The sequence below is a fragment of the Salmo trutta genome, chromosome 16 (genome assembly GCF_901001165.1).
Source record: "Salmo trutta chromosome 16, fSalTru1.1, whole genome shotgun sequence".
Classification (NCBI taxonomy): Eukaryota; Metazoa; Chordata; class Actinopteri; order Salmoniformes; family Salmonidae; genus Salmo; species Salmo trutta.
The window spans coordinates 37818989-37845146 of record NC_042972.1 but is presented as its reverse complement, the minus strand read 5'-3'; the positions used below and the strand labels follow the sequence as shown (position 1 = coordinate 37845146).

Genomic DNA, 26158 nt, shown 5'->3' with positions numbered 1-26158 from the left:
TCGCTCATCCATGTATTTATATGTACATATTCTTATTCCATCCATTTAGATTTGTGTGTATTAGGTAGTTGTTGGGGAATTATTAGATTACTTGTTAGATATTACTGGACTGTCGGAACTGGAAGCACAAGCATTTCGCTACACTTGCATTAACATCTGCTAACCATGTGTACAGTATGTGACCAATACATTTGATTTGATTTTACCTGTTGTATTCAGTGCATGTGACATAACATTTGATTTGATTTGACAATGTGTCTGTTCTTAGGAGAGGAGCAAATCCACAGCCACAGTCACACAGCCATGGAGGTGAAGGAAGGAAGGAGGGGGATTGGGCATGGGTAGGAGAGTGAGAAGGAGGGGAGTGGGCATGGGTCGGACAGGAGGAAGGAGGGGGAGTAAGCATATTCCTATCTTATAGAGTTGAGAGGAGAGGGAGGTAGACATGCCAAGCCTGTCAATATTGATCAAAGGCCCCTGTGTCGATGCCGTCTTCCCTGGTTAGGCTCTGACGACAGGCCTGATTTAGAACCCTTCTTTTTGAGGGCAGATGGACCATTCCCACAGCTCTGTCATAATGCAGAACACACACACAGGTCGCTTCAAACCCACTAAGGGAGGAGAGGAGGAGAAGGAGGAGAGATGGATGCAGATCCACAGGACTGTCTGAGGGGCTTTATTCTGTTTGCTCGGCACACTGCGATGTCACACCAGTGTGGCGCTGCCCATTTACACAGGAGCTGTGCAGGGAGCGCAGTGTAGCCTTCTGTGTTAACTGCCGGCTCTATCAAGGATCATCAATTCAAGATAGAGCAGAGCTGACAGTAAGGCTGTTCTAACTTAGGTAAATGGGCTAGACCACTAAAGTAGTAGAGAGGGGTGAGTCTGAGTGATCACGACCCTGGCCTGCGCCCCCATCACAAAGTTATTGCTCAGCCCCAGGGGCAAGTGCTGCTTCCCTGATCCCAGTTCCGCATCACAGCCCCAGTGAAGTCAGCCCTCTAGGGTGTGCATTAGTAAGGAAGACAAAGTTATGAAAGGAGCGACCAGCGACGACCTGAGCACACACGCCTGTTCAACGCGGAGGAGGGATATGCTGGAGCCAGCCAGACAGAACCTTGTCTTCTTTGCGTGGTCACTCAGCTGACTAAGCTCTGATCTCCAGAGGACTGGACAGGCAGGAAAGTGTACAAGCACAGAGAGCCACTGCTGCCTCAAAGCTCATTCTGTACTCAGGCTAAGTAACAATGTATAACTCAAGGAGTTTTGAGTTCGAATATATTTTACAATTCCAATAGCAAGTGTGTTGAGTTGAAGGAAAAGACAGGATATTGTTGGGCTTGTTGAGACTATTCTGTGCATGAGCCTCTGCTCTAAGGCAGTTGTGAAAAGTATGCCAGGCGGAAGTGAAGATGCTTTTCAGGAGCATTTCAGGAGGTATGTGTTTGTGTGCTGTTGTGCAAACTATAAAACACTTGGTGCATCTCCTATTGTACCTGGGTGGCAAGGCTGGAGCCCTCGATGACGGTCACAGAGTTGGCACAGCTGGCCCACATAGAGTCCTCCAGTACCAGAAGAGTCCGCACCGGCTCTGGGCCCACAATAACAGTCCTGCAGGAGTTTGGCTCCCACAGCTCACCTGAGAGCACAACACAACCAACACTCAGGATTAGAACACTTTAAACTGAATATTTAAGATCACTTTATTCGTCAGTTACACAAGATCCAACCGAAATGTTACTTCCGCTTTTTTTAATCCCAACCCATCCGAAAGATCCACATACATACAGGTTGTAGAAGGGTGCCCGTGGAGCAGTTGTTGTGGGTGGTAAAGTGCCTTGTTCAAGGGCACAACGGCAAGCAAAAGCATCTAGAATTTGATACCAGCAATCCTTTGGTTGCCAGCTCACTTCCGGACAGATTAGAACTGTCAACCCTTCGGCTGCTGGCTCGCCTCTCTAACCCCTAGGGTACCTGCCGCCCCATTACTCCTACTTTACAATGGACAAATCAAAGCTCTGCTAAAACAGCTGACAAAATCATGACTTGTTATCACCAGTTTATGATTATGTTTTAAATACATGCTACACTTTCTGTTTGACTATGAAATGTAGTGATTCAGCAGTTGTTGCCTTGAGCAAGGCAATTAAACTATATTTATTCTATTTACACTGAAGCAACTTGCCCTGGTGTTTGCTAGACAAATATTCCAAACTGAAAACACATACAAATACTTACTGTTTCACAAACACACATGTGCATGCGCAACTACGCATGCACATGTGCGCACATACACACAAATAGACATACACACATACTGTACACGAGTACTCACGTATGCACACACCAGCTTGAATCACAATTTGATGAAAGCAGTGTCTCTGGAATATGTTTTGAGACTTGTGCGCTAAACAATAATTCATTCTTAATACCATATGCTAATATCAGCCATACACTTTAATCAGCTTTCCAACTTCTTTATCGCAACTTTCTTTTTTTTGCACATCAGTGTGAAAATGAAGCAGACCTTTTTCCTTTGAGTTGTAATCACGGGGCACCCATACCTGCTTCTGTGGCAACGTGTTATAAAGCGCATTACATAAGCATTTCATTTGCAGTGCGTTAATGAAGCAACATTTAAGAAGAAAGTGCACACAGCCATTTAATTAACATTTTTAGTTGTTTATATCTTGCCTTTCAAAACAGAATAGCTTCACAATGACTTGCCCAGGTTAATTGCTTGTCGTGTTCTAAATGTCATTCTTCCACCTTTTCAAATTCAGTCTTTTAAAAGTCCCCTCGGCCCATGCACAAGCGATGTCACTGCTCTACCACACGCACCACAAAAGGAAAAAAGAAATTGGGATTTTCAGCTAAGCAACAATGTGCTGGGAATGCTGTTCATATGCCTTTTGATAGAAGTCCCATGTGAGGACTTGATATTTTCCTACTCCTGCAGACATGGTTTCCAGGCAGTAGCGTACCATCCAGGGGCATCAATCTTTAACAGCTGTGCAAAATGCACAAACATTGCCTGACACCATCCACGCTCCACTCCAGAGCTTTTCACCTGTCTTCTCCCTCTTTTTTATTTATTAATTTTACATAACATGAATAGTCATATTTAATCGACACGCAGCACACTGGCGTAATTAATCATCCTTTCTGCATGGCTGGAGGTGAGAGCAGAGTAGAGTGCTGTGGAGATGCAGGCAGCCACACTGACACAGCCAGGACAGACGCACCACACCACACTGCACGGTGATAAAGCCATTGTGCTCCCGCAGGCTGAGGTGACTGGGAGAGTGAATGTTGAGATTGTGCTAACTAAGCCTCCTGGCCCTACTGTATGATATGTCTGACTGACCAAAGCACAACCATGCCAACCACTGTATGGTGACTTCAGGTGTAATTTCTTCACACTGGCAGGGAATATCACCAACAATGGGCAATAAAATAGGTATTTTAAGGCAACATTTTCAAAGGTTGCTAGTCTTAATTAAGTTGCTTTTCACAAATGTATCCACTTGATGGAATCCCCTGAAAATCCTACCACGCATTACATGTCTCCCAAGCAGACTGAATGCATGACAGAAAATATGTTTCTTGCACACTCACTGAAGCATTCACTGCAGCAGATTGAGACATGCATTAGCATGTACAAATCGACAGATGTACAAATTGAAACAAGGAAACAGTAAGACTCATAATTGCACTACTAATTTGATTGGATTACTAAATCAAAAGCCATTTTTGTTACAGATACAAGCCCTGTTAATAATGTCTAATAACAAAATAACCTATCCATTTTAATGTCACATTCCATACAATATAATACAATTCTTACACATTGTTGCTATGGTAGGCTAATGAGTGAATGCAATGATTATCTGAATTAATATCAATTACTAGCTAATATTTGTACGAGTATTAGTGGCGTGACATAATTATAAATGTATTCCATTCTCCTGCTTTAATTGTACTGCAATTGCTTTCATTGCTATAATGGTGATAGCTTGAAACATGTATTTCTGAGTGTCCATCTATGACTACTGACATAAATAAATTGCTATGTTAGTAGTGTGATGCTTGAACACAATTCTGCCATTTTGGATTTAAATCTGAGGACTATATTCCTGACATACAGGGATTTCTATTTTTTACCCCGTTTTTCTCCCCAATTGGTAGTTACAGTCTTGTCTCATCGCTGCAACTCCAGTACGGAGTCGAGAGTTGTGAGTCATCCGAAACACAACCCAATCAAGCCGCACTGCTTCTTGACACAATGCCCACTTATCCCGGAAGCCAGCCGCACCAATATGTCAGTGGAAACACAGTACACCTGGCAACCATGTCAGCATGCACTGTGCCCGGCCCGCCACAGAATCGCTAGTACGCGATGGGACAAGGACATCCCTGCCGGCCAAACCCTCCCCTAACCCGGACGAAGCTGGGCCAATTGTACGCCGTCCCATGGGTCTCCCGGGCGCGGCCGGCTGCGACAGAACCTGGACTCGAACCCAGAATCTCTAGTGGCATAACTTAGACCATTGCGCCACTCTGGAGGCCAGGGAGAGACCTTCTTACCTCCATTACTTCTTCCATAGACCATCATGGTTCCATCCCTGAGCCCAGCAAACAGCAAGTTGGTGCAATGTTTGAGGCACAGGACAGGGCAGCTATGAGGTTTCCGCAGGTTCAACAGGCACTGGGCCTCAGTGTTCACACTGCCATACACCAGGATGCTGGTGGGAAAAGGAGCAGGTACAGCGTAAATGAACATAATTTATGAAGACCGAGTACCTCGTTAATGTGTCATTTGATGTAACTGGGCACTTTGCTGCTTCAGTATTGTGTGTGCAGCCTCTCGTTCTTTCTCGATTCCATCTGAAGTTCAGTGACTGTGCTGAGCTTTTTTTTTTCTTTACAATTACTTTTTATTTCTTGAAAGCGAACGTTAACTAACTTCGGAGTTGACAGTCATTCTATTGTGTCCCGCTAAAATAAATGCTGAAATTGTGCTGCTATTACACTCTGTCTTTTCCAATGATGTACATGTATATATAAACCCTGGATTGCTGATGCTGTCATAATACCAAATCAAATCTAGCGGTCACACAGGGAAATTATTCCAATTGTTTTTCCACCATAAATTTTTCCCGTAGGGAATTTTAGAAACACATAAAATAAGGGTTGTGTTTCGTGTAGATCTACCCTGGAATTACTTTTTGATAACCATGTAAATCTCTCTAGGTATTTTGACTCATATTGTGGTACTCTATGGGTACTAAAATGTACTCCCCAGAAGGAGCAATTCCATAGGAATTAATATAATTCTACAATTTCAATATAATGTTTCAAGAACAAAATTACTGTAACGATCGTCGAAAGGAGGAGACCAAGGTGCAGCGTGGTGAGTGCTCATGTTCAGTATTTATTATAACTCAGAACACTAAATCAAAATAATAAACAACGGAAAACGAACGTCACGTTCTGCAGGCTTACTCAGCTGTACAAAAACAAGATCCCAAACTGAAGGAGGGAAAAAGGACTGCCTAAGTATGATTCCCAATCAGAGACAACAATAGACAGCTGCCTCTGATTGGAAACCATACTCAGCCAAAACAAAGAAATACAACACATAGAATGCCCACCCCACACCCTGACGTAACAAAATAGAGAAATAAAATGTCTCTCTCAGGTCAGGGCGTGACAGTACCCAACCCCCCAAAGGTGCGGACTCCCGGACGCAAACCTGAACCTATAGGGGAGGGTCCGGGTGGGCATCTACCCATGGTGGCGGCTCCGGTTCGGGGCGTAGTCCCCGCTCCGCCCACTGATCCCTCCGCTTTTGTGCCACCGGACCGTAGATCCTCGCCGGAGGCTCTGGGCTGCGGGCCGCCGCTGGAGGCTCTGGGCTGCGGGCCGCCGCTGGAGGCTCTGGGCTGCGGACCGCCGCTGGAGGCTCAGGGCTGCGGACCGTCGCTGAAGACTCCGGGCTGCGGACCGTCGCTGAAGACTCCGGACTGCGGGCCGTCACAGGAGGTTACGGACTGCGGGCCGTCTCAGGAGGTTCCGGACTGCGGGCCGTCTCAGGAGGTTCCGGACTGCGGGCCGTCTCAGGAGGTTCCGGACTGCGGGCCGTCTCAGGAGGTTCCGGGAGGCTTTGTGCCATGTATCATCACTGGAGGCTCCGGGCCATGGATCATCCCTACAGGCTCCGGGCCATGGATCATCCCTACAGGCTTCTTGCCATGGATAATCACTGGATGCTCCGGGCCATGGATTATCACTGGAAGCTTCGTGCCATGGATCATCACTGGAGGCTTCTTACGTGGAGCTGGAACAGGTCTCACCGGACTGGGGAACGTCAATGGAGACTCTGGACTGGGGGACGTCGCCGGAAGCTCTGGACTGGGAACTGTCGCCGGAAGCTCTGGACTGGGAACTGTCGCCGGAAGCTCTGGACTGGGAAGGCGCACTGGAGCCCTGATGCATGGGGCTGGCACAGGTGGCGCCAGATTGGTAACACGCACCTCAGGGCGAGTGTGAGGAGCAGGAACAGGACACACCGGACTGGGCAGGCGCACTAGAGACCTGATGCGTGGGGCTGGCTCAGGTGGTGCCAGACTGGTGACACGCACTTCCGGGCAAGTGCGAGGAGCAGACACAGGGCGTACCAGACTGGAGAGACTCACTGGAGGCCGGGTGCGTGGAGCAGGCACAGGATATACTGGGCCGTGGAGGCGCACTGGAGGTCTTGAGCATAGAGCTGGCACAATCCGTCCTGGCTGGATTCTTACTTTCACCCGGCAAATGCGGGGCGCTGGCACAGGACGCACTGGGCTGTGAGTGTGCACTGGCGACACAGTGCGCGGAGCCGGCGCAGGATATCCTGGACCGAGGAGGCGAACTGGAGACCAGGAGCGCTGAGCTGGCACCACCCTTCCTGGCTGAATGCTAACTCTAGCCCTGCAAATGCGGGGCGCTGGCACAGAGCTCACCGGGCTGTGAATGCGCACTGGCGACACCGTGCGCATCACCGCTTGCTCAGTCACTCGCTCCCCATGGTAAGCACAGGGAGTTGGCTCAGGTCTCCACCCTGACTCTACCAATCTCCCCGTGTGCCCCCCCCCCCCCAAAAAAATTGGGGGCTGCCTCTCGTGCGTCCGTCGTTGCCGTGCTAGTTCCTCGTCTCGTCGTCGCTCTGCTCTCGCTGCTTCTACCTGTTCCCATGGGAGGCGATGCCATCCAACCTGGATCTCATCCCACGTCCAGGATCCCTTTCCGTCCTGGATGTCTTCCCAGGTCCATTGCTCCGGACCACGCTGCTTGGTCTTTTTGTGGTGGGATCTTCTGTAACGATCGTCGAAAGGAGGAAACCAAGGTGCAGCGTGGTAAGTGCTCATGTTCAGTATAACTCAGAACACTAAATCAAAATAATAAACAACGGAAACGAATGTCACGTTCTGCAGGCTTACTGAGCTGTACAAAAACAAGATACCACACTGAAGGAGGGAAAAAGGGATGCCTAAGTATGATTCCCAATCAGAGACAACAATAGACAGGTGCCTCTGATTGGAAACCATACTCAGCCAAAACAAAGAAATACAACACATAGAATGCCCACCCCACACCCTGACCTAACAAAATAGAGAAATAAAACGTCTCTCTCAGGTCAGGGCGTGACAATTACAGGTATTTTGTATTTCTTTGTGAGGTGGGGACATTAGTACTATTTATTTAACATGTTTTATGTTCAGTTCGCATAATACAATAGAAAATTATGAATTATGGTGTCTGTAACAGAATACACTTGACAAAAATGAATGTAAACATTAATAAATGCATTTCTATAGCTTTTTGTTTTTTTACAATAGAGGAGGAGTACCAAGATGGCTGTGGAGTGGCTTCAGTACAGCGCCCCCATGTCAGTCATCCAGGGTTTATACACATTGGTATTTTCTCTCATCTCAGGACAAATATACAAGAGTGAATGAGTTGAGGGAATGAGTTAACATAAAGAGATAAATGACACATTTCATTTTATTCTGGTGCCCAAATGAATAACAGAAACATTTGCAGAGAAAATAACTACAGTAAACTGGCAATATCTTGCATCTCAAATGCAAGAAGACTGTTTTCTCGTTCTGAGAAAGTAATGCAATCACCACATGCAGTAGAAATGGGAAAATATAGACAGTAGACAGGAAAATAAGAAATGGTTGTGCACCGGGATTCAACGTGTATGAAATCAACTCTGATTTCTTGGTCCGATCTACTACTACTAGTCTGAGAGCAGCCTTACATAAATTGAATACAGATTATGACTCTCTGTGAAAACAAATTGACGTCAGAGTAGGATGATAGTGGTGATACCAACAACAGTAAATACAAGAATATCGCTGTGTAACTCACACTACAGTATTTGACCATTTCTCTAAGAGCTGTGTTCTCCTCACCTTCCATCATCTAGTCCCAAACAGATGGTGTTCCCCACCCCAGTAGAGCTCCTGAAGGCTACAGCCTCCACCTCCTCTGAGGGTCTGGGTTCAGGCACATACTCCAGACACCTCACTGGGGCCCCCACCTGGAGGGTCTTCACTGGACGCAGTGTGGGCCTGTTCAGGGAGAATATCTCCACCTGCCCCTGGGTGACATCTCCTCCGCTGGCCACCTGCAGAGAGAAAAGTGGGTATATAAGGTCAGTAAAATACTCATCTACTAGTCACCTGCAGAGAGAGACGGTGGGATACTCCTCACTGGCTACCTAGAGTGAGAAAAGTTGGGTCATTAAGATACTACAGCACTAGTCATCTAGAGTAGGGGTTGCCAAACCTTTTCACTCAGGCACCCCTACCAGCATTAGGGAATATCCCACGTACGCGCCACATCTATTTCTATGTCAATTTCTCTGTACAAACCCCACGTCGGTGGAGAAAATGTGCAGTTTTAAAGCAAATTTCGTTGCAATTTCATACAAATATCACACGTATAATGTGTATTCATGTTATATTTAGTGACTCAAATAATTACTACAAAATCTATGGACTAGAAAAACCTAGCTAAAAAACGTTAGCAGACATAGGCTCGTTGATCTGGACATTTCTGACAAGCTATAAATAGTTCTCTAAGGTATGCAATGACTCGCATGACAAGAGGAAAACAGATGATACCCTACCAAATTTCGAAATTGAACCTTGTGCATTCTACTATAATAACTTTCAAGAGTAAGTTGAAATCCGGACTGAAAAAAAAAAAAGTTGGAAACCACTGACCTAGAGAGACAGTAGGCAGGCATCTATGGTCAGTAAGATACAGTATACAGTTGAAGTCGGAAACTGACATACACCTTAGCCAAATACATTTAAACTCACTTTTTCACAGTTCCTGACATTTAATCCTAGTAAAATTCCCTGTCTTAGGTCAGTTAGGATCACACACTTTTTCAGTTCTGCCCACAAATTTTATATGGGATTGAGGTCAGGGCTTTGTGATGGCCACTCCAATACCTTGACTTTGTTGTCCTTAAGCCATTTTGCCACAACTTTGGAAGTATGCTTGGGGTAATTTACCATTTTGGAAGACCCATTTGCGACCAAGCTTAAACTTCCTGACTGATGTCTTCAGATGTTCAGATATCATCTATTTTGTGAAGTGCACCAGTCCCTCCTGCAGCAAAGCACCCCCACAACATAACTGTGTGTGTGTTTTAGAGGTCGACCGATTATGATTTTTCAACGCCGATAGCGATTATTGGAGGACCAAAAGATGCCGATACCGATTAATCGGCCAATTTTGTTTAAAATATATATTTGTAATAATGACAATTACAACAATACTGAATGAACACTTTTATTTTAACTTAATACATAAATAAAATCAATTTAGTCTCAAATAAATAATGAAACCTGTTGAATTTGGTTTAAATAATGCAAAAACACCGTGTTGGAGAAGAAAGTAAAAGTGCAATATGTGCCATGTAAAAAAGCTAACGTTTAAGTTCCTTGCTCAGAACATGAGAACATATGAAAGCTGGTGGTTCCTTTTAAAATGAGTCTTCAATATTCCCAGTTAATGTTTTAGGTTGTAGGAATTATAGGACTATTTCTCTCTCTACCATTTGTATTTCATATACCTTTGACTATTGGATGTTCTTATAGGCACTGTAGTATTGCCAGCCTAATCTCGGGAGTTGATAGGCTTGAAGTCATGAACAGCGCTGTGCTTCAAGCATTGCTAAGAGCTGCTCGCAAACGCAGGAAATTGCTGTTTTAATGAATGCTTACGAGCATGCTGCTGCCTACCATCGCTCAGTCAGACTGCTATATCAAATCATAGACTTAATTATGATTCATATAAACACAGAAATACGAGCCTTATGTCATTAATATGGTCAAATCCGGAAACTATCATTTCGAAAACAAAACGTTTATTCTTTCAGTGGCTCAGTTGGTAGAGCATGGTGTTTGCAACGCCAGCATGGTGTGTGCAACGTCAGGGTTGTGGGTTTCGATTCCCACGGGGGGCCAGTACAAAAAAAGGCATTAAATAAAATGTATGCATTCAGTACTGTAAGTCGCTCTGGATAAGAGCGTCTGCTAAATGACTAAAATGTAAATGTAAACATGATGCTGCCACCCCCGTGCTTCACGGTTGGGATGGTGTTCTTCAGGCTAGCAAGCCTCCTGCTTTTTCCTCCAAACATAACGATGGTTATTATGGCCAAACTATTTTTGTTTCATCAGACCAGACGACATTTCTCCAAATGTATGATCTTTGTCCCCATGTGCAGTTGCAAACAGTAGTCTGGCTTTTTTATGGTGGTTTTGGAGCAGTGGCTTCTTCCTTGCTGAGCGGCCTTTGAGATTATGTTGATTTGGACTCGTTTTACTGTGGATATAGATACTTTTGTACCTGTTTCCTCCAGCATCTTCACAAGGTCCTTTGCTGTTGTTCTGGGATTGAGTTACACTTTTCGCACCAAAGTACGTTCACCTCTAGGAGACAGAACGTGTCTCCTTCCTGAGCAGTATGACAGCTGCATGGTCCCATGCTGTTTAAACTTGCATACTATTGTTTGTACAGATGAACGTGGTTCCTTCAGGCGTTTAGAAATTACTCCCAAGGATGAACCAGGCTTGTGGAGGTCTACAATTTATTTTCTGAAGTCTTGGCTGATTTCTTTGGATTTTCCCATAATGTCAAGCAAAGAGGCACTGAGTTTGAAGGTAGGCCTTGAAATACATCCACAGGTACACCTCCAATTGACTCAAATGATGTCAATTATCCTATCAGAAGTTTCTAAAGCCATGACATCATTTTCTGGAATTTTCCAAGCTGTTTAAAGGCACAGTCAACTTAGTGTATGTAAACTTCTGACACACTGGAATTGTGATACAGTGAATTATAAGTGAAATAATCTGTCTGTAAACAATTGTTGGAAAAATGACTTGTGTCATGCACAAAGTAGATGTCCTAACCAACTTGCCAAAACTATAGTTTGTTAACAAGAAATTTGTGGAATGGTTGAAAAATGAGTTTTAATGACTCCAACCTAAGTGTATGTACACTTCCGACTTCAACTGTATCTGGGTCAAGACATCTTCTCCCCTAGCCACCAGCAGAGAATGAGGTGGTCATTTAAAGGTCAGTAAAGACCGTCGGTCACAGCAAACATGCTTCCCAGTCTAAACAGTTTGGGTATATATTATGATTTGTCCGCTTTGGTGTTCGGCAGGTTTTTTTTACGGCTGTTTGACATTCTTCTTGAGGCCTAGTCCAAGTTTGGTAGCCGAAGTCTACGCCCTCTTCGTCTGTGGTTGGTCAGCAGTTCTTTCTTGCCATTCAACAAAAGACAAATAGTTTTCAGAAAATAAAATTTGCTTGAGAAATACTGCACCAAACATCTTAGTGAATGTTAAATTGTGCAACTAAGACCTTCTCTGCAAAAATGTCAAAATTCGTTACAGATTTCTTAGATGAATTCTGACTATTCAGAGGAAGTGTTATGGCTATGTTGTTTCTACGTTGGCTCAAGAAGACAAACTAATATTTCTGCTTCTTTCTCATTTTTCAAGCAGTCTTTTAGGGGAGTTTGCGAGGCACAGAAGTTTTCTTCACCAAGCCGAGTTCTGCTAGGATCAAACCAAACCTAGTATGCAGGTGCCTTAACACAACACAGGCAAATAGGGTCTGGGTGAATGGTGGTTGAGAAATATGTTGGATAGGAGACTATGGGCCATCTTTTTTAGTGACTTGCTCATGCTTACAATATGCACGTCTTGATAGAATTTCAGAAGACGGAGAACACTTCGTCTTCTGTAATTCCTCTTAGATGTGATATTCGCAACTGTCAGCAGTTTCAGCAGAGACTAAAGTTAAAATCAAATATCCTTTCAAATCCTGTCTATAGTCCTCCATCACTTTTAAATATCCCTCAGATTCAGAGACCACAGACTGTAATGGATTCATAATGTCATCTCTAGAACATCAAACAATTTCTAAAACTCAGATCTTTTCATCAACGGAGAACAGAGATATAAAAAAATACTGTACTTTGAAAGGCTGTGCATGGCTTGACAATTGAGGGTTTTCTTTAAGATGATTGATTTAATGCTTGAGTCGGGTACTGAGCAATGACAAACTCAATCCCAATGAAGGGATGAAATACAGCAGTTGACTGTTGAATCAGATGACAAGGTGACCCCTTTAAAACTCATCTTCCACAGAATGGACAGAATGAGACAAGGTTATTGGTCATTAGGAGGGGGGGGCACATTGACCAAGTTCTAACAGTCAGTATCTAAATAATATATGTGAAAAGGTTGATAGTGTATCTGGTTAAGTTGTTGCCAACAAACATGGCTGACCTTTTACAGTTTTGTGCAACTTATTTTTTTACTTATTGTGTACATAATGTTGCTGCTACCGCCTCTTATGACCAAAAATAATTTCTGGACATCAGAAAAGCAATCACTCACCACGGACTGGAAGAAACGTTTTCCTTTAACGAGTCAGACAAGAAGGATATCCTGCTCTCACTGGAACAGGCCCAGATCCACGCCTTTTGCGTGAAGAAAAGACGCCGGAAAAGGGGACGCAGATCGGGGATCCTTCTGAGAAGCCGGAGGCGAGCGAGTAAACTCCCAATGCCTTCCATTAGTGCAATCGTTAGAAAATAAAAAATTGATGATCATCCTACCAACGGGATATCCAAAACTTTAACATCCTATGTTTCACCCAGACGTGGCTGAACGAAGAAACGGACAATATAGAGCTGGCGGGAATTTCCATGCACCGGCAGAACAGAGATTCTACCTCTGGTAAGATGAGGGGTGGGGGTGTGTGTCTTTTTGTCAATAACAGCTGGTGCGTGATGTCTAATATTAAAGAAGTCTCGAGGTATTGCTCGTCTGCGGTAGAGTACCTTATGATAAGTTGTCGACCACACTATCTACCAAGAGAGTTCTCATCTGTATTATTTGTAACCGTCTATTTACCACCATAAAGCGAAGCTGGCACTAAGACCACTCTCAACCAACTCTATAAGGCCATAAGCAAAGAAGAAAATGCTCACCCAGAAGCGGCGTTCCTAGTGGCCCGGGGACTTGAATGCAAGCTAACTAAAATCAGTTTTACCACATTTTTACCAGCATGCAACCAGGGGGACAAAATCCTAGACCACCTTTACTCCACACACAGATGCATACAAAGCTCTCCCCGCCCTCCATTTGGCAAATTTGAGCATAATTCTATCCTCCTGATTCCTGCTTACAAGCAAAAACTAAAGCAGGAAGTACCAGTGACTCGCTCAATACGGAACTGGTCAGATGACACGGATGCTAAACTACAGGACTGTTTTTCTAGCACAGATGGAATATGTTCCGGGATTCATCCAATGGCATTGAGGAATACACCACCTCAGTCATTGGCTTCATCAATAAGTGCATTGACGACGTCGCCCCCACAGTGACTGTACATACATATCCCAACCAGAAGCCATGGATTACAGGCAACATCCGCATCGAGCTAAAGGCTAGAGCTGCCGCTTTCAATGAGCGGGAGATTAATCCGGAATCAGATGGTTTAGTCACCAAAAATACATTGGAAGTAAAATGCATTAAAAAAACAAATAATGAAAGAAAAGCATTGTATGTTAGAATTTTGTAAAGTTGGTACTGGCATTGACAACTTACATGGAAAGATACTAAGGATGTTACTTGACTATATAGCCACTACTATCTCTCATAGACCCACTCCAATTCTCATACCACCCCAACAGATCCACAGATGACGCAATCACAATCGCACTCCACACCGCCCTTTCTCACCTGGACAAAAGGAACACCTATGTGAGAATGCTGTTCATCGACTATAGCTCAGCATTCAACACCATAGAAGCTCATCACTAAGCTAAGGACTCTGGGACTAAACACCTCCCTCTGCAACTGGATCCTGGACTTCTTGAGGGGCCGCTCCCAAGGTGGAAAGAGTATTCAACAACATGTCTGCCACGCTGATCCTTAACACTGGGGCCCCTTGGGGGTGTACTTGTCCCCTTCTGTATTCCCTGTTCACACACGACTGTGTGGCCAAACACGACTCCAACAACATCATTAAGTTTGCTGATGACACAACAGTGGTAGGCATGGACAACGATGAGACGGCCGATAGGGAGGAGGTCAGAGACCTGGCAGTGTGGTGCCAGGACAACAACCTCTCCCTCAATGTGAGCAAGACAAAGGAGCTGATCGTGGACTACAGGAAAAGGCAGGCCGAATAGGCCCCCATTAACATCAACAGGGCTGTAGTGGAACGGGTCGAGAGTTTCAAGTTCCTTGGTGTCCACATCACCAATAAACTATCATGGTCCAAACATACCAAGACAGTCGTGAAGAGGGCACGGCAAAACCTTTTCCCCCTCAGGAGACTGAAAAGATTTGGCATGGGTCCTCAGATACTCAAAAGGTTCTACAGCTGCACCATCGAGAGCATCCTGACCGGTTGCATCACCACCTGGTATGGCAACTGATCGGCATCTGACCATGAGGCACTACAGAGGGTAGTGGAAACGGCCCAGTACATCACTGGGACTAAGCTTCCTGACCTCTATGGACCTATATAATAGGCGGTGTCAGAGGAAAGCCCATAAAATTGTAAGAGACTCCAGTCACCCAAGTTATAGCCTGTTTTCTCTTCTACCGCACAGCAAGCGGTACCGGAGCGCCAAGTCTAGGACCAAAAGGCTCCTCAATAGCTTTTACCCCCAAGCCATTAGACTGGTGAACAATTCATAGAAACCGCCACCGTACAATTCATTGACACCCCCCTCCTCTTGTACACTGCTGCTACTCGCTGTTTGTTTGTTACCTATGCATAGTCATTTCGCCCCCACCTACATGTACAGATTACCTCAATTAGTCTATACCCCTGCACACTGACTCAGTACCGGTGCCCCCTGTATATAGCCTCGTTATTGTTATTCTTATAGTGTTACTTTTTATTATTACTGTAACGATCGTCGTGCAGGAAGGAAGAAGTGGACCAAGGCGCAGCTGGGAGCGAACATATGTTATTTATTTCAGACTGAAATAACACGGTCAAAACAGAGAATAAACGTATCGCTACTGCTCAAACAAAAAGAGACAACAACCCACAAACATCGTGGGGGAAAAGGAACTTAAATATGATTCCCCAATCAGAGGCAACTAGCGACAGCTGTCTCTGATTGGGAATCGACATAACCCAACATAGAAATACGCCCCAAAGCAAGGCTATACCAAAACATAGAAAATAAACTATAGAAATGCCACACCCTGACCAAAATAGAAGAGTTCACCTGGTCAGGGCGTGACAGTACCCCCCCTCCAACGGTGCGTACTCCCGGCGCACCAACCTAAAGTCTTAGTGGGGGGGACCCGGGTGGGCGCCTCACCCTCGGTGGAGGCTCTGGCCCCGGGCGTGTTTCTCCCCCTGCCTCCACCCTAGCCCTACCCCTCTGACCCGGACTGGACCACGGTGGAGCGGCATGCTCAGGCTCCGGAGCGGAGCCGCCGACCGGAACAGGACTGATCACCGGTGGACCAGACACAGGCCGTGCCGGACTGTTGACACGTGCCGTGGGCCTGGTGCGGGGGACAGGGACGGGCCGGACAGGACCGGGGACACGCACCACCAACCTGGTGCGGGGAGCAGGGACGGGCCGGACTGGCCTGGGGACACGCACCACCAACCTGGTGCGGGGAGCAGGGACGGGCCGGACTGGACTGGGGACACGCACCACCGGCTTGGTGCGGGGAGCCGGGATGGGCCGGACAGGACTGGGGACACGCACCACTAACCTGGTGCGGGGAGCAGGAATGGGCCGGACAGGACTGGGGACACGCACCACTAACCTGGTGCGGGGAGCAGGGACGGGCCGGACTGGACTGGGGACACGCACCACTGGCTTGGTGCGGGGAGCAGGGACGGGCCGGACTGGACTGGGGACACGCACCACTAACCTGGTGCGGGGAGCAGGGATGGGCCGGACAGCACTGTGGACACGCACCACTAACCTGGTGCGGGGAGCAGGGACGGGCCGGACTGGACTGGGGACGCCTGGCAGCTCGGGACAGTCTGGGCAGTCTGGCCACTCCGGCAGTTCAGGGCAGTCTGGCCACTCCGGCAGTTCAGCGCAGTCTGGCCACTCCGGCAGTTCAGCGCAGTCTGGCCACTCCGGCAGTTCAGCGCAGTCTGGCCACTCCGGCAGTTCAGCGCAGTCTGGCCACTCCGGCAGTTCAGCGCAGTCTGGCCACTCCGACAGTTCAGCGCAGTCTGGCCACTCCGGCAGTTCAGCGCAGTCTGACCACTCCGGCGACTGTTGACTGACGGGCAGCTCCGACGACTGTTGACTGGCGGGCAGCTCCGACGACTGTTGACTGGCGGGCAGCTCCTGCCCCGTCAAACAGCCCTTGTGCCCCCCCCTAAAAAATTCTTGGGGATGCCTCTCGGTCTCCCTAAACTCTTCCATTGCCCTGGAAATGCTCCTCCTTAACTCGGCCCATGTCCATCCTTCCTCTTCGTTCCTCTGCTGCTTGGTCCTGGTTTGGTGGGTTGTTCTGTAACGATCGTCGTGCAGGAAGGAAGAAGTGGACCAAGGCGCAGCTGGGAGCGAACACATGTTATTTATTTCAGACTGAAATAACACGGTCAAAACAGAGAATAAACGTATCGCTACTGCTCAAACAAAAAGAGACAACAACCCACAAACATTGTGGGGGAAAAGGAACTTAAATATGATTCCCCAATCAGAGGCAACTAGCGACAGCTGTCTCTGATTGGGAATCGACATAACCCAACATAGAAATACGCCCCAAAGCAAGGCTATACCAAAACATAGAAAATAAACTATAGAAATGCCACACCCTGACCAAAATAGAAAAGTTCACCTGGTCAGGGCGTGACAATTACTTTTTATTTTAGCCTACTTGGTAAATATTTTCTTTTTCTTGAACTACACTGTTGGTTAAGGGCTTGTAAGTAAGCATTTCATGGTAAAGTCTACACTTGTTGTATTCAGCGCGTGTGGCAAATAAAGTTTGATTTGATGTAAACAGAGAGGTCTACTTTCTTGGGAACCTGAATATTGACTAGTTTTCATCTTAACTCTTTTCATTTGGGGTGTTTCTATTGGCCACCATGTACTAACAGTCAGTATCTAAAAAATATGTGTGAAATGCTTTATGGTGTATGTGAAGTAAACAGAGAGGTCTACTTAATTGGAGACTTGAATATTGACTGGTTTTTATCAAGCTGTCCACTCAAGAGGAAGCTTCTCACTGTAACCAGTGCCTTTAAATCTAGTTCAGGTTATTAATCAACCTACCAGGATGTTAACAAACACTACAGGTACATGCATTGATCACATTTTTACTAATACTATAAAACTTTGGATGCAGTGATAACAATATAGTGACTATATCCAGGAAAGCCAAAGTTCCAAAAGCGGGGCCTAAAATACTGTATAAGAGGTCATACAAAAGATTTAGCTGTGACTCGTATGTGGATGATGTTAAAAAATATTTGTTGGTCTGATGTGATTAATAAGGAGAATCCAGACGCTGCACTTGATGAATTTATGAAAGTCCTTCTTCCAATTATTTATAAACATGGACATGTTAAGAAACTGACTGTTAGAACTGTTCAGGCTCCATGGATTGATGAGGAATTGAAAAACCGTATGGTTGAAAGAGATGGGGCAAAAGGAATGGCTAATAAGTCTGGCTGCACATCTGACTGGCTGACTTATTGCAAATTGAGAAATGATGTGACTAAACTCTACAAAAAGTAGAAACCGTATTATGAAGTCAAGATCAAGTCAAGATCAATGATATAAAGAATGATGGAAACAACTTTGGAGTACTTTAAATGAAAATATGGGCAGAAAGACAAATTAAATTCCATCTTTCATCGAATCAGTTGGTTTATTCACCAAAAAACCATCGACCCACTCCAATTCTCATACCACCCCAACAGATCCACAGATGACACAATCACAATCGCACTCCACACCGCCCTTTCTCACCTGGACAAAAGGAACACCTATGTGAGAATGCTGTTCATCGACTATAGCTCAGCATTCAACACCATAGAAGCTCATCACTAAGCTAAGGACTCTGGGACTAAACACCTCCCTCTGCAACTGGATCCTGGACTTCCTGAGGGGCCGCTCCCCAGGTGGAAAGAGTATGCAACAACATGTCTGCCACGCTGATCCTTAACACTGGGGCCCCTTGGGGGTGTACTTGTCCTTTCTGTATTCCCTGTTCACACACGACTGTGTAGCCAAACACGACTCCAACAACATCATTAAGTTTGCTGATGACACAACAGTGGTAGGCATGGACAACGATGAGACGGCCGATAGGGAGGAGGTCAGAGACCAGGCAGTGTGGTGCCAGGACAACAACCTCTCCCTCAATGTGAGCAAGACAAAGGAGCTGATCGTGGACTACAGGAAAAGGCGGGCCGAATCTCTGCCCAGAAGGCCAGCATCCCGGAGTCGCCTCTTCACTGTTGACGTTAAGACTGGTGTTTTGCGGGTACTATTTAATGAAGCTGCCAGTTGAGGACTTGTGAGGCATCTGTTTCTCAAACTAAACACTCTAATGTACTTGTCCTCTTGCTCAGCTGTGCACCGGGGCCTCCCACTCCTCTTTCTAGTCTGGTTAGAGACAGTTTGCGCTGTTCTGTGAAGGGAGTAGTCCACAGCATTGTACGAGATCTTCAGTTTCTTGGCAATTTCTCGCATGGAATAGCCTCAGAACAAGAATAGACTGATGAGTTTCAAAGAAAGGTCTTTATTTCTGGCCATTTTGACCCTGTAATGGAACCCACAAATGTTGATAATCCAGATACTCAACTAGTCTAAAGAAGGACAGTTTGGACCAGGTGCCATTGGAACACAGGAGTGATTGTTGCTGATAATGGGCCTCTGTACACCTATGTAGATATACCATAAAAAAAACGGCCGTTTCCAGCTACAATAGTCATTTACCACATTAACAATGTCTACACTGTATTTCTGATAAATTTTATGTTATTTTAATGGACAAAAAGTGTGCTTTTCTTTCAAAAACAAGGACATTTCTAAGTGACCCCAAACTTTTGAACGGTAGTGTGTGTAAATTATAGTCTTTTGTTTGTAAGGTCTTTTCATTATGTGTCGGACCTCAGTAAGACTAGCTGACGCCATTGGCGTCGGCTAATGGGGATCCTAATAAATCAAATAATAAGTCAAATCAAATATTGGCCTTGTGTCAAGCCTGCCAATGTCACTACAAGGGAAGGGAAGAGAGGCAGGGGGTAAACCTAGAGCTGTAGCAATTTCAATTAGGAGGCTCCAAATCACACTCTCCAATCATTAAGTGAAGTCGTCATGGGTTTTCAACAGGATTCTACAAGCTGTTTTTCTCTCTATGGGACTGATACAACTGTCCAACTGAAGTGTATTGTCCCTCCCAAAAACTGACACTGAATAGCAAAGATGGATTTTCCACAGGAGTCACATTATGTGAATAAGACTTGGGATAAATATAGTCTTTAGACCCTTTCGACTCCCCTCCCTGGCCTTATTTGCATGCAATCATTTGTTAGATTTGTATCAGCATGCTGATCTGGAAGGGAAAAGTCCCTTGGGCTCTGGCTAGCGAGCCAGAGCAAATAATGGACTGTTACATGGGGAAAACTACGGAGACGAGCTCCCCGAAAACAAAGCTTCAAGACAAGTGGCTCTGTGTAACAAGAGCCTGAAGCAATCCCAACTCCCTCATTCTCCTACACGTAACCACCCACACATCCAACTGCCCCTGTCCTTCTCCATCCAATTCCTCCACAGACCCAGTGAAATGACTGTGTCCTGACAAACTCATCACTACATGTTTGTGGGAATAGATATCTGGAGTCGTGCCCTGGCCAGAGTTCTATTGTTTTGTCAGAGTGCAGCAGGAATTTCCTTAAAGTATCTAACTGCTCTGACAGCAGTAATTAGATGTGTCTGGAACGAGGGAGGCAGTGTAAGAGGATGAAAATAGACATGCCTTGGTGGTGAGGCTAAGTGAACGCTCAAGTGAACGCTGAAGTTTGTAACGTTGGCAATGACTCATTCTAAAATCTTAGCTCTTATTCTGTTTCAGTCCCGCTTTGTTTACCACGTTACACACCATGAGGATGAATCTGAACTTGTCTGAAATCTGGAGTGGCTGAGGACGAGGGAGCGAGGAGAGGTCATTGATGGTATAAGGGGGAAATACACCAGTCAGAGAAGGGGAGTGAAGCGGCGAATGTAGACAGGCAGGGAAATGCATGTGAATCAGACTGATTAGAAACAATGGCATTGCTGTGATCAAAGCCAGCAGAAATCCCACCAGCCCATCTCACTTTAACATGATTAGTGTCATCCCTCATTTGACAAGCCTGCCAGGGAGGTAGATCTGAGACGAGTGGGGGAGTGAGCAGAGGAGAGCAGAGCGCCCGACCAGTTGTTTATTCATGGATCCACTAGCTCTTATTATGATATTGTGTATCTTCCAAAAAAGAATAATCCTAACTTTGGGATGTTGTTAGGAAATAAATTACAGGCATGTGACATAAAGTAGCTTGGGAAGAACACTTACTTAGGTGAAGATATATGCTGTTTGAAAAGCTTTGTGTGATGATTGCATAGTAGGTAACAGTGGATGCTGGACTGTTTGCAAAACTTGATCTTTCAAGGTAGGTACTTTATTTACTTTGCCACCATGGCATTTTTTTGCTTTTACCTCCCTTATCTCACATCATTTGCTCACATTGTATATAGTCTTATTTTTTTTCTACTGTATTATTGACTGTATGTTGTTTACTCCATGTGTAACTCTGTGTTGTTGTATGTTGTCGAACTGCTTTGCTTTATCTTGGCCAGGTCGCAATTGTAAATGAGAACTTGTTCTCAACTTGCCTACCTGGTTAAATAAAGGTGAAATAAAAAAAATAAAAAATAAATCATGTGTTGCAACCTGTCACACATGTGGCCTACATAACTGCAGCACTTGACGTTCTCAAGCTCAACGTTGCCAAAACATTGCAAAACACTTCAATCATTGTTATTCATTTATTATTTAAGTACTGTACAATCGTGGCCAAAAGTTTTGAGAATGACACAAATATTAATTTTCACAAAGTCTGCTGCCTCAGTTTGTATGATGGCAATTTGCATATACTCCAAAATGTTATGAAGAGTGATCAGATGAATTGCAATTAATTGCAAAGTCCCTCTTTGCCATGCAAATGAACTGAATCCCCCAAAAAACATTTCCACTAAATGTCAACCCTGCCACAAAAGGACCAGCTTACATCATGTCAGTGATTCTCTCGTTAACACAGGTCTGAGTGTTGACGGGACAAGGCTGGAGATCACTCTGTCATGCTGATTGAGTTCAAATAACAGACTGGAAGCTTCAAAAGAAGGGTGGTGCTTGGAATCATTGTTCTTCCTCTGTCAACCATGGTTACCTGTAAGAAAACACGTGCCGTCATCATTGCTTTGCACAAAAAGGGCTTCACAGGCAGGGATATTGCTGCCAGTAAGATTGCACCTAAATCAATCATTTATCGGATCATCAAGAACTTCAAGGAGAGCGGTTCAATTGTTGTGAAGAAGGCTTCAGGGCGCCCAAGAAAGTCCAGCACGTGCCAGGACCATCTCCTAAAGTTGATTCAGCTGCGGTATTGGGGCACCACCAGTACAGAGCTTGCTCAGGAATGGCAGCAGGCAAGTGTGAGTGCATCTGCGAAGACTTTTGGAGTATGGCCTGGTGTCAAGAAGGGCAGCAAAGAAGCCACTTCTCTCCAGGAGAAACATCAGGGACAGACTGATATTCTGCAAAAGGTACAGGGATTGGACTGCTGAGGACTGGGATAAAGTCATTTTCTCTGATGAATCCCCTTTCTGAATGTTTGGGGAATCCGGAAAAAAGCTTGTCCGGAGAAGACAAGGTGAGCGCTACCATCAGTCCTGTGTCATGCCAACAGTAAAGCATCCTGAGAGCATTCATTTGTGGGGTTGATTCTCAGCCAAGGGAGTGGGCTCACTCACAATTTTGCCTAAGAACACAGCCATGAAAAAAGAATGTTACCAACACATCCTCCGAGAGCAACTTCTCCCAACCATACAGGAACAGTTTGGGGATGAACAATGCCTTTTCCAGCATGATGGAACACCGTGCCATAAGGCAAAAGTGATAACTAAGTGGCTCGGGGAACAAAACATCAATATTTTGGGTCCATGGCCAGGAAACTCCTCAGCCCTTAATCTCATAGAGAACTTGTGGTCACTCCTCAAGACGCGGGTGGAGAAACAAAACCCCACAAATTCTGACAAACTCCAAGCATTGATTATGCAAGAATGGGCTGCCATCAGTCAGGATGTGGCCCAGAAGTTAATTGACAGCATGCCAGGGCGGATTGCAAAGGTCTTGAAAAAGAAGGGTCAACACTGAAAATATTGACTCTTTGCATCAACTTCATGTAATTGTCAATAAAAGCCTTTGACACTTATGAAATGCTTGTAATTATACTTCAGTATTCCATAGTAACATCTGACAAAAATATCTAAAGACACTGAGGCAGCAAACTTTGTGAAAATTTATATTTGTGTCATTCTCAAAACTTTTGGCCACGACTGTACATTGAGTGGGGAAGATGGCCAAAGAGCCTATGTTCATGCCCAATGCGCCAGCTGGGTGCACCAGTGGAGTGAATGAAAAGCGTGCTGTGGTCTCCTCAACTAAAAAATCTTGGGAGTAAAACAAGGTTCAGCAATAATAAAGTCTACTATTATTGTGATTTCTGGTGCATATTCAAGGTCAAATAGAGCATAGTCTCTTCCACATAAACATAATTGTCCTCTAAAAGGCATGGATGCATCCCAAATGGCATTCAATTAGCAACATTTTAGTGTAGTATTTTTGACCTGAGCCCTATTGGTCCTGGTCAAAAGTCTTGGACTATGTAGGGAATAGCGTGCCCTTTGGGATACAAACCCAAAGGGTGCTCTAAAATCGAATTGTATTTGTCACATGCTTCGTAGACAACAGGTGTAGACTAACAGTGAAATGCTTACTTACTGGCCCTACCCAACAATGCAGAGTTAAATATAAAATAAAATGAAATAGAAATAGTGACACAAGGAATAAATACAGTACACAGTCAATAACAAAATAGAAAATAACATAGCTATATACAGGGAGTACCAGTCCCGAGTCGATGTGCAGGGGTATGAGGTATTGAGCTAGCTATGTACTGTACATTTACTGTAGGTTGGGGTAAAATGACTAGGCAACAGGATAGATAATAGACAGTAGCAGCAGTGTGTGTGTGTGTGTGTGTGTGTGTGTGTGTGTGTGTGTGTGTGTGTGTGTGTGTGTGTGTGTGTGTGTGTGTGTGTGTGTGTGTGTGTGTGTGTGTGTATGTGTGTGTGGTGTCTGTATATGTGTGTGAATGTTATGTGTGTGTGGGCGTATGTAGTCTGTGTGTGTCTGTTGGGGTGTCAGTGTAAGTTGTGTGAGTAGAGTTCAGAGTCTTCAGGATAACCACTAAAACAATTAAGTCCCAGATAGGGAGCACAGCCTTTCTAGCTAGGTCCTAGAGGGCTTCTTCCACTGTCTGGCATTATCCACCCAATTTATCCACCTGATTTATCAACCTACTTTAGGAGGATTACCCCATCAATTGCCCATTCTTCACAGAAAGGAGGGGCACCAAAAAATGAAACTAAGATTAACAGATGATTTTCTGTGGCATGGTTTTTCACAGAAAGTGGTCCTATTTTAAATCCAGCTAAATTCCAACAAGTCCAGGGATTGTGGCACTTTTGTCTGCCATTGAAATTTGCTCCACTCATCACAAAACCCCTCTGTAGTCTTTTCTTTCTCCCACACTCTCGTATACTACCAAAACGGTTTCGAAAGGGTTCTACCTGGAACCAAAAGGGTTCTACCTGGAACCAAAAATAGTTATTCAAAGGGTTCTCCTATGGGGACAGCCAAAGAACCCGTTTAGGTCTAGATAGCACCTTTTTTACTAAGAGTGTATATGAAAGTGAAGGGTCAGCCAATATAAATGGAATATTACAGAAGGATATTAGTATCAAAAGGTGTCGTGGTTAATGTTTGTTAAATACTTTGGTGTGTGCGTGCATGTCTGTGTGCATGCGTGTGTGCATGTGTGTGTTTGTGTGCATGCGTGCATGTGTGTGTGTGCCTGTAAGCACTGCATGTGTCACTCACCCAGAGGTAGCCTTGAGGTAGCAAGGTGCACCCTGCAGAGAACTGTACTGGATTGTGAAGGGCAGCTTCAAGCTAAAAAGGAAACAAAACAAATATTAAGCAATAAAAAATATTACCAGTGACGTGTAGGCAGGCTTCCCCCAAAAATGTACCCCCTGGCAAACTCATCTCTACTTGTTTGTGGGAATAGATATCTGGAGTCGTGCCCTGGCCAGAGTTCTGTTGTGTTGTCAGAGTGCAGCAGGAACTTCCTGAAAGTAACTAACTGCTTTGACACCAGTAATTAGATGGGTCTAGACCGAGGGGGCAGTGTAAGAGGATGAAAATAGACATGCCAATTCGCAAGAGGCTGAATATTTCTCACCGGAGAAAGCATAGGTGGCTAGCTAGCAAGCTAAAATTGTCCGTTTCTTAAATTAGCCATGCATGGAGATAAGGATTTGGACTTGTGGTTTTACTTAATTCTCCATTCTGGCCAATGATTATAAAGGTGATTCTGATCCATTCGTAAATTCGTACATAGTGCCCCTGGCTTGAGAGGATGGAAGTTCAATATGTAGCTAAATGTAGTAGGCTGATGTTAAGTAGCTGACTCATCATTGCCCATGAAAGGAAGTTAGGCTAGTGAGCAAGCATTTTAGCCAGGTAGCCTAGGACAACAAAAACTCAAAGCGTGCACTGTATGACGGAGTCATAGACTATTTCATCAACATGAAAGAGAGGAGGATGGCTTTGGCATTTCTCTACAAGTAGGGTGAGTCAACATGTTTTTTCTACTTACTCACACACACACAGAAATCACAACCATGGACAGCCAAATCATATTTAGCTTATGTTGATTGGACTAAATTGTTTTTGGTATCTTTTAGTTTTCACTGTATTAGCATAGATGATTTGATGATGGTGCTGGAATAGTGGAGACAGCTTCTGTTTTCTTTGCTACGTGCAGTAACTCTCCGTGTATCTAAATCAATAGTTGTTCAGTATCATTAGCCCGAAAATGTCGGAAACATTAACTTGACCATGCTGTAGGTCATGCAACTGTTTGTTACATGCAATACACTTTGTGGACTTCACCAGACAGAGGTTGGTCTTTGGTTTTGTGATAAAACAGGTGTGGTTGAATTTATTCTGCCACTGTTTCTTCTTATTGTCTCGGCCTTAGGCCTATATATCACAGTCACAAGGCATATAAATCTAACAGGTTATAAAGCAAACAAAGCACTTATCACAACACAAAGGTTGTAATATGGCTTTTCATTTCTGGCTTGGCTTCCCCAGTGATTTTACCCATGCAACGCTACTGAATATTATATATTGTTTTGTTCATTTAGATAATTAAATATTCATCC

The 26158-nt window shown here is 44.8% G+C and overlaps 1 protein-coding gene across 1 annotated transcript in view; it reads right to left on the bottom strand.

Annotated features, from left to right (window-relative positions):
- LOC115150715 (rho guanine nucleotide exchange factor 10-like protein) overlaps positions 1–26158 on the bottom strand; it is a 178176-nt gene that overhangs the window by 40800 nt on the left and 111218 nt on the right. The window contains exons 21-24 of the mRNA XM_029694267.1: positions 24807–24878; positions 8463–8677; positions 4588–4745; positions 1497–1639 (exon numbers count right to left, since the gene is read on the bottom strand). Coding sequence (XP_029550127.1) covers positions 1497–1639; positions 4588–4745; positions 8463–8677; positions 24807–24878 — 588 coding nt within the window. The remainder of the gene's footprint in view (positions 1–1496; positions 1640–4587; positions 4746–8462; positions 8678–24806; positions 24879–26158) is intronic.